Source organism: Coccinella septempunctata, chromosome 8 (genome assembly GCF_907165205.1).
Source record: "Coccinella septempunctata chromosome 8, icCocSept1.1, whole genome shotgun sequence".
In the NCBI taxonomy this organism is placed as follows: Eukaryota; Metazoa; Arthropoda; class Insecta; order Coleoptera; family Coccinellidae; genus Coccinella; species Coccinella septempunctata.
In genome coordinates this window covers 16,878,048-16,886,624 of record NC_058196.1, presented here as the reverse complement: position 1 = coordinate 16,886,624, position 8,577 = coordinate 16,878,048, and the positions used below count along the sequence as shown (strand labels likewise).

The 8,577-nt window shown below is 37.3% G+C and overlaps 1 protein-coding gene across 1 annotated transcript; it reads right to left on the bottom strand.

Annotated features, from left to right (window-relative positions):
* Nucleotides 1-350: 350 nt before the first annotated feature.
* LOC123318777 (AMME syndrome candidate gene 1 protein homolog) lies at nt 351-7,747 on the bottom strand. Its single transcript, XM_044905516.1, has 3 exons — nt 7,377-7,747; nt 6,842-7,158; nt 351-1,850 (listed from the first exon to the last, which is right to left on the bottom strand). The coding sequence occupies exons 1-3, from the start codon at nt 7,568-7,570 to the stop codon at nt 1,684-1,686; spliced, it is 678 nt and encodes a 225-aa protein (XP_044761451.1). The 5' UTR covers nt 7,571-7,747; the 3' UTR covers nt 351-1,683.
* Nucleotides 7,748-8,577: the final 830 nt, after the last annotated feature.

Here is an 8,577-nt window from a genome sequence, read left to right as displayed (position 1 = left end):
ATTCTAACGATAAGGTATAATTGCAACATGAACTGGCAATTATATATAATGGTCAAAAATAACTGGCAATTATGTATGATTGCCAGTTCAAACTGGCATTTATAATATTTTTGAGTATGTTCGCTCAGCGCTTTCGTAGTATACTCACTCCGAGCTCATAACTTCACCTATCAATTTTTGAGAATAACATGAGGGCTGATATTGGTTCGACGGGTTAGTCGAACATTCTTCGAATAAGAAGCGGGACGGCACAGGATATTACATCTCGGGCCGTCAAATGGTATTAAGTGTAATAACATTTTCATCGTCATTCATCTATCATTTTTCATCAACGAAGATAAAAACAAGAATAAAACAGAAATTATAATCGACGACGGGTCCCGAAATCAGGCCACCCAATTTAAATAAACTTCTTTACCATTCGTTTTTTCCACACATGATCTTGTTATAAACATTGAGATTTTCTTATCACTTAACAATATAAAAATCAAATCAAATATAAAAATGAAAACTACTGGCAAACTTCGTATAACAAAATTAATATGAATAGATATACATATATGTAATGAAGTATCAATTCGATTTTGAATGTGATAAATTCAATAATCGTTGACGTATCACGCGCCCTACCAACATCACTTAGCCCTATGAAATACTCTTAGTCTACAAAATTGAAATTCGGTGTTCATCAACAAAAAGCAAGGGAAGGTGTCATGAAAATTATTATATTGAGATGGAAATAACAAAATGCAAGTTGAGAAGTGCCCCAAACGGTAGCAAAAAAAAATCCTTTGATATTAGATCGACCTATCTATGATTCAAAATGAACGAACGACCTTTGCTGAATTATATCCATATCTACACCTTGTATAAAATGAAATGTTAGACAATGTGTAAAATGCATGAGGACATCTGGTACGGCTGCCAAAGAAAGTTTAGGTAATGTTACCGATATGAGGACACAATAAAATATCCCCGAACCTGTCGGTGTCTGCATCAAAGATGGGGAAGGGTTAGCTTGTGGTAGATAAGGTAAATAACCTATTAGACTCAATTCCTTAAGAATTGAAATCAACTGATAATGATGCATCGTTATGGCCATTATTTTTATTCAACTTCACATCAGAATGAATTTTTAATGACAATTTGCCTCTGATGAAATTGAATGAAATCCTTTCCGACACCTTCCCCCACCCTTTAAGCTTTTTAAGGATATTTTCTCAATAATCATGAAAAAATCGTCAAAAACCTGAAAAAAAGAAAACCTGAGCGAATGGGGCAGTAAGTGCCAAGTTTCTCCTTAAGAAAATGAATTATTCATAAAACCTATATAATAGACATGAAAAACTGCCCTGTCTGGCTGCACATTGTGCAACAAATCAGCATCGCTGCAAGTAACACTAACGGTCACTTCCTTTTACGAAAAGGAGACGCTTGATATCCGCTGTAACTGCTAGGTGGCGACAGTATTGGAAATTCCCGTTGGTACGAAGGTCCCGGATAATGGTCCCACCACGTGTTACTGGCCGGCAACACGGGTTGAAACATGGCGACGCTGGTAGTCGGCTCGTAGGCTGGAAGCGGCAAAGGCTGCTGGACCATCAGGAACGCGGAGGAGGGCACTGAGTGAGAGTAGAACGGCTGTGAGGGCGTGGCCTGTTGGGGACGCCCCCACACTATTTGCTAGCATCTTTGACTGTTCCAATGATTCATGTAGTCCTGATAAGTCACTGTTATTTTTTCACTTTGATAACGGGTCAGTTTTATTGTGCGACGAACCTCGTTCGAAATGGCAGCTTTGTAGCCTCCCTTTCGGAGAAGGGAATCGATTGTTTGGAGTTGATCCCAGCCTGCAAGGTATGCAAATTAAGGTGAATTGCTGTGAAATAATATGAAAAAAAGAATAAGGAGTCATAACAAGGCAATAGAGAGATATGGAAGAAGCGTATAACGCCGACGTACGCTAATAACGTTATGCGGTAATGGAATAACGTCTTGCGCTATCTGGCTCAGATTTTAGTCGTATGGAAGATACGAATTTACGTTATTAGCGTAAGCAACAGATGATCGGTAAATGTCAAAGTTTGTTGTCGATATAGGTTTCTAATGCTCTTTGGGTTGATTTTATGCTGTTTTTGTGGATTATGTGCGTTTATATGGATGCATATCTACAGGATTTTTTGTTTGTGGAGTTGGATTAAACTGTATTGAACCATACCTCTTCACAGTGATGCTTTAATAATTTTAAAATTTATGAACATAGACCTATAAGTGGCCACTATAGTTACCAAGAAATAATTGGAATATCATCTGGAGGATATGTAGAGATAACGTAGTATTATTTGTTTACTGCCATCAAGCCATAAGCCAATGTCCAATCTAGTGTTTCTACTTTTATAAGTCTTAATAAAAAAAAGCTCGAATTGAACCCTTTCCTATTGAAAACAAGTTACATAGCTCATAATCATCAATCATTGAACTCTCATTCTTTTAGAGTTCAATGTCATCAATATGGGATTGAAATAGGTTCTCAGAATTAAACACTATATGGAAATTTCTATTTTCATTCGACTCTTCCTTTCATGTGAGCCATTAATTGAAGATATACACTTTTAGCTTTGGTTATTAGATTATTCTTGAGGAACTCATTTCGTCTCTTCTGCAACTATTCTCTTAAAAAAATTCGATTAAATTTCAATTAAGAGGCCCCTGTTTCAAAACATAACCTATTTCTGTCAAAACAAATGGCAAAATAGAACTGCGCAAGGCAAGAAAACAACGTTAATTACGATAACGTACTACGTTATCCACCCGTAAATTACGGGATGCGGTAACGTTAATACCGCCCGTTATTCTGAAAATGGAAATACGCATGCGTCGTAACGTTAATAGCGCTTGACGTTATTACCGCATGAGGTTACAGATGCTTCCATATCTCTATTGATTGTCACTATAACGATGTTTTATTCTCGAATGCTAGCTGTTTTTTATGTACACATAAAGAAAGTGAGTGACCTGCTTTCCAGTGGTAGGCGCTGGCAATTTTCAAAAACATCTTATATTATTGTATGGGTAACACTCCCAAACCGGTTGAAGCTTGTCGGCGCAGACTCACTTCTATGTTAGAAATTGGCGCCGGAAAGCGGGTGACCTGCTTTCACTGTGTTTCAACGCAAAGCAGCAAACCCACCCAGGTATGTTCCTAATAGTTCGGAGACAGTGTTCAGAGGTTATCTACGCTGTTATCGATATGTAATAATGAAAACCGAGTTTCATAAATTTAGTTATGAGCATGATATAGTTGAGACACAATGGTTGGTCAAGTTTTGACTACTATTTCATCTTAAGCGAATCAAATCAAGTACAGTAGTCGAGTGAGTTTATCTGTCAGAAAAATTAATCTGTACCAGATGATTATCTCCTTTTAAAACCTTCGGATGCGATGAGCGATAGAAACCAATTCAGGACACAAAATGCAGTTTAAAATGGTTCTTCTAAATGTTTGACCCAGTAATAAATATGGCGGTTTTATCTCTTATCTGTACGAATAACCAGGCCGTTATTTGAACTCCACGTTGTTCTATGCTAAAGGTACGAATTATACAATTATTAAGACATGTACAATTATTGTTTTAAAAACTATGAGAGAGATTTACAGTTGTGTTATATTGTCTAAAGCCCCTTTGTAACAGCCGAGAATTCTCTACCAAATTTTGGTAAGAAAACGGCAGAGATTATGTTGTATGCAACTGAACAGGGAATTCCACCGAGAGTGCTTACGTAACGGTAAAGAATTCACGGCGCATGAAATCTCGAGTAAATTTTCTAGAGAATTCTCGGCTGTTGCAAACGGGCTTTATAATACTTTTTTATGTGGTCCCAAGGACAACTTTAACAATGAAACTCTTTTGTCTTATTTTGAATATAGTTGTAGTTTAAAAGGGAGTTACAGTTCACTGCGACCTTGAGGCCTATTGTGCCTCGCATCAGAGCTGCTGTCATGGCTGCGCTATCTACAGCTCGATCTCCAGCTGCAGAACTCCAACGGACACCAGTATCTGGAATCCTTCAAGGAGGCTAGGTCCTCGTTTCTTTTAATATTTTCTTGTCCAAGCCATTTTTTGCGTTGGTTTATAATGGCGAGGCACTCTGTGATTAGTTGAACAGAATCTGCTCTCGTCAGTTTCTGATAAACTCATTCTCATCAAATGCCTTCTAAGTCGATAATGTCCTTTGAGAAAACCAGTAAGGAGGCGTAACATATTCTTTCTGAGATCCAAATGTTGTTTGGATTGGATTAGAAGATTCCGCCAGAGTGTTTCCCTTTCGGTTTTCCCCTTGCACGTATAGGTCCATTTTCCTATACCTCAGAAAGGTTCTGGACCAGTAAGCGTTCGTGATCCCTTTCTGTCAAGTCCCCTTCTTCGTTCCTCTGATAGCCGAGTGACCGGGAAGATTCATTTATACCTTGTTGTTTTTGCTTATTTCGTTGAGTTTTCTTCGGCACTCCCACTCCAATATATATCTGGAACGCTTCAGATACTCGGTAATATCATGATCGAAATGACATCATATTTCATAGTTCTCTGTATAATTTTGGGTGAGGATAAGAAAGAATGACACTAATAGTTTTAAGCCCAGTTGCAAGATACGCAATTAATTTTGTTAATGGTGGCCCCAACAAACATAAATTCCAGATTAAACTACTAACCTCGAAACTCAGTTTATTCATGTATTTGAATAAATAACAGTAATGCTATGGCAACAAAATGAAAGTTATTAAAACAATTAAATGAAGAAATATCATAAACATCTTAACAAATAACAACCATAAAATGAAAACAATGATGAGGTAAGATTATCTACTTGTTATTACAAGACAAACTCACAAGGCATTTTGAGTTACAGAGCTTGTCATTTTTTTTGGATATGTTGTCTTGCATACGGAGCGAACAATCCTTTGGCCTGTTTCTATTGCTACATACACCACAATGAACTTTAATCTTGGTCTAACCAACCAGTTTATCAATATAATGATTCTGACAAAACTCAGTTTGCCTAGACAGGGCCGTCTAGAGGGCGGTAAAGACGGTAAAAGTTACCGGGGCTCGAGCAAGTCTTTTCTGCATATTTTCAAATTAATGATCTAACCCCACTGAACCTTCTGAATGAAATTCACAAATTAAAATTGGATACCTTGTGTTCCTTAATTCGTAATGAGCGTATTTCTCCGACAATCTTCGTAAAAATGGAATGAAATAGGGTAACAATAATAGCAACATAAGCACAATAAGGTGTATCAATTTTCTTCACCCCAAAGGCGGAAACACATTATTAAAACGCGACGCGACCCGATGAAACGTGATGCGTGTTGAGTCGAATCAAATGTATTGTTTTCTGTAGACCAGAATCGCATGATACAAAATTTTTTTCAAGTAACCTGATGCAACTAATCAGACCGACTCGAAAGTACTGAAAGATTTCATTCATTGTCAAGCAATATGTTTTGTCGAACTTCTAACGGTTGTACCTCAGCCATCTTGGAAATTTTATAAAGACAATTGTTTGTGAAATGACTTATTTTGATGACTTCTACCTTCTGTCAAAAGGAGCCTCACCTATGGAAAACCCTGTATACTCAGTTCAATGGAGGATTAAAATTTTAACACGCCATCTAATTATAATTGACGTTCCTGCAACTGGATGTTAATCGCAAATACATTTATTTTGTTCATGCAGAAAGAGCAAAAAAGTGCACCATGTTTCATTCAGAACTAACGAAACGCACCTGGGTTTCATCACAGCCAATCAGAGAGCTTGAATATCTACCATTGATTGAAACATGGTACATTGTGCTTATTTGGTTCTAGGGATCACCAGTGGTGGCAGTGGTCCATAGATCATTGGTTAAGAACCAGTGCACTATATGATCTTTCATACTTGTTTCATTGTCTATGTTTTTCAGTGAGTAAAAGACACTTCCAATGTGGAAGCAGGAAATATTGATTCTGATGTAATTATATAATATGTATGGTATCGGATAATGAATCTCTAGATCTTGATTAACTCTTTATTCCATTTCTCCTAGCTTTCGGCCAATATCTTGGCCATCTTCAGGGGGCTACAATTTGTTTGATGTTATCATTAACAATTGATTCTTACAATTCTAAAAGGCTTACCGAAAATTGAGTTATCTCTCGGAAAACTCCAACTTCCAAAACACACTTCCAATGTGTTTCGAAAGAAAAAAATAACAGAAAAATATGAATGATATAATAAGAACAAGCACAGCTGTTGAAGGCTGTTCTCAAAGGTTTAGCCAATATCATCGTTCAATGTGAAGACAACATTGTTTCCAGGGACACCGGACAGAATTTGTCTCTCGTGGAGGTACCTTATTTGTCCCCATTCAAACAGTTGATACTACAATTTCCTCCCCATAATTTTAAATAAGGCCAAGAATAATATGGAAGAAATCTGACCTAATTATTTCTATGCATCCTAGTTTTGGACAAAATCAAGAAATCTTTGTCCCTGACAAAAATGCCAAATGCTGAACGCTGTTACAGAAAAAATACAATGTAGTGATCAGCAATGGAAGCAAACTGAAGAAAAATTTCTCCATAAAACTACTGCAAATGAAATAAATATCTTCACTTATTTCTTTTAGTTCTTCTCATTGCACTGAACCCTTCCATATACATATGTGAATGTTGTAGTGAAGCATTTAGCAGTAACCCATTAATTCGTTCCAAGAAGAGTGAAGTTTTCATAATTCATTGGAATAAACTGGTCCAATATTCACAACAGGAATCAAGTATTTTAGAATCCTAAAGCTTACCTTGCTCAGAGGCAACCTCAGGTAAATATGTAGCAGTCCTCTTATTTCCTTTCTCATTGATGAACTCAATTCTAATTCCATGAACACCAACTTCCCAATCAAGATAGTCCTCTCCATCTTCAAAATGTCTGAGAATAGAAACAGACACACTCAATTTTGGAAACTCATCTCTAGTCACTGGACTGAATCTGGAATCCTTAAAAGCACTGGTGATTGCATATTCTCTAAGCCCAGACTGCAAATTCATAGCATTAAATGTACCGATACATCCTCTGAGTCTCTTGTCTTTCCCAATGGCCCATGTCACAAACAGAGGACTGAAAATAATAATAGGGGATTTTTTAAACTTGAATGATACAGATGGAATGGAACTGAAAGCCAAAACATAATCTATTTATAAAAGGTGAACAATGCGTGAATTTTGAACTAAGAGCACTGACCTCCAGATTTAATTCTCTGAAATGTCACTTAAAAACTCGATTCTGAGGTTCAACCAAAGAGGTTCTCTTTGGTTCAACACAGGTTGAAAACTTACTAGGCATCGTTACTGAAAGACGGAGTTTTTGGCGGAGCAAGGTTATAAAGATGACAATAAAGCACATCAAAACAAAAGAAACACATTTCAGGCAAGGCAACCATTTGATTAGAAACGGAGGTGCCGTTGCAGGATGGTACACTGGATGAATTATTCAATTTCTGTTTTTTCGTGCCGCAACAACCAGTAGCCATAATTCCAGTCCGATTTCAACAAACCAATCACCAACAAAACCACCAAAAATTCTCGTCTTTCCCACACACTCCGTTCCCAAACCTGTGAAACCGCTCAAGGCGAACGAACACAAAGAACACCTGATTTCTGCCACCACGGTCCTTCCTCTTCCAATCAAACAATCGAATTGAAGGGTGAAAAAGAGATAGAAGATGAACTGTCAAATCAGTTCAATGTGTCAAATTGGATGGAGGTGGAAGTGTAATCACAGAACAAAAGTGTCATTGATTCATAGACACTACTGCATTTTATGCGGGAAATTTAAATCGCGTGGATCTCCTCATTGAAATCCCCATGCAATTCTTATGGGCTTAAAAATGACGCGTACTTCTCGCCTTTTTTTTTTTTGGATATTCTAGCTGATTTCTTAAGATTTATTTCTATTGGAATAACTATAAACCCTTCTCAACAAGCCAAAAAAATATTTTTCGAATATTTGAATAATACAAAATTAACACTTCGGCGTCGGCAAATTCCATGAAAGTTTGTCTCAACTTCATCCCGTTTCTGGTTGGTGGAAGCAAATTGCAGCTGCAAATTTAAAATTGTAAGCAAACAAGTTTTCTAGTCCTAGACGATACATATAAAACATATATGTATCGGCATTAAAAAGAATTTACAACTACTTAGCTGCCTATCACGGAACTTCAACATGCAGACGACTGCGTACTTATCGCTAGCAGCCTAGAGGATCTACAGATAATGCTGGACACATATAAACATATATACGAAGCTTTAGGCTTTAGACTCAACATCGACAAAACCAAAATCCTGGTAAGTCCGCCAGAAAGCCTTCAAACACATATCAGCCCGGAGAAAGGAACTCTAGAACAGGTCGAGCAGTTCAAATACTTGGGAAGCTTTATAAATATTAGGGCTAACCTAGACACGGAAATACACAACTGTATCAATTCGGGATCACGGGCATTCTGGAAGCTAAAGGTCAGAGTATTTCAAAATCACTACC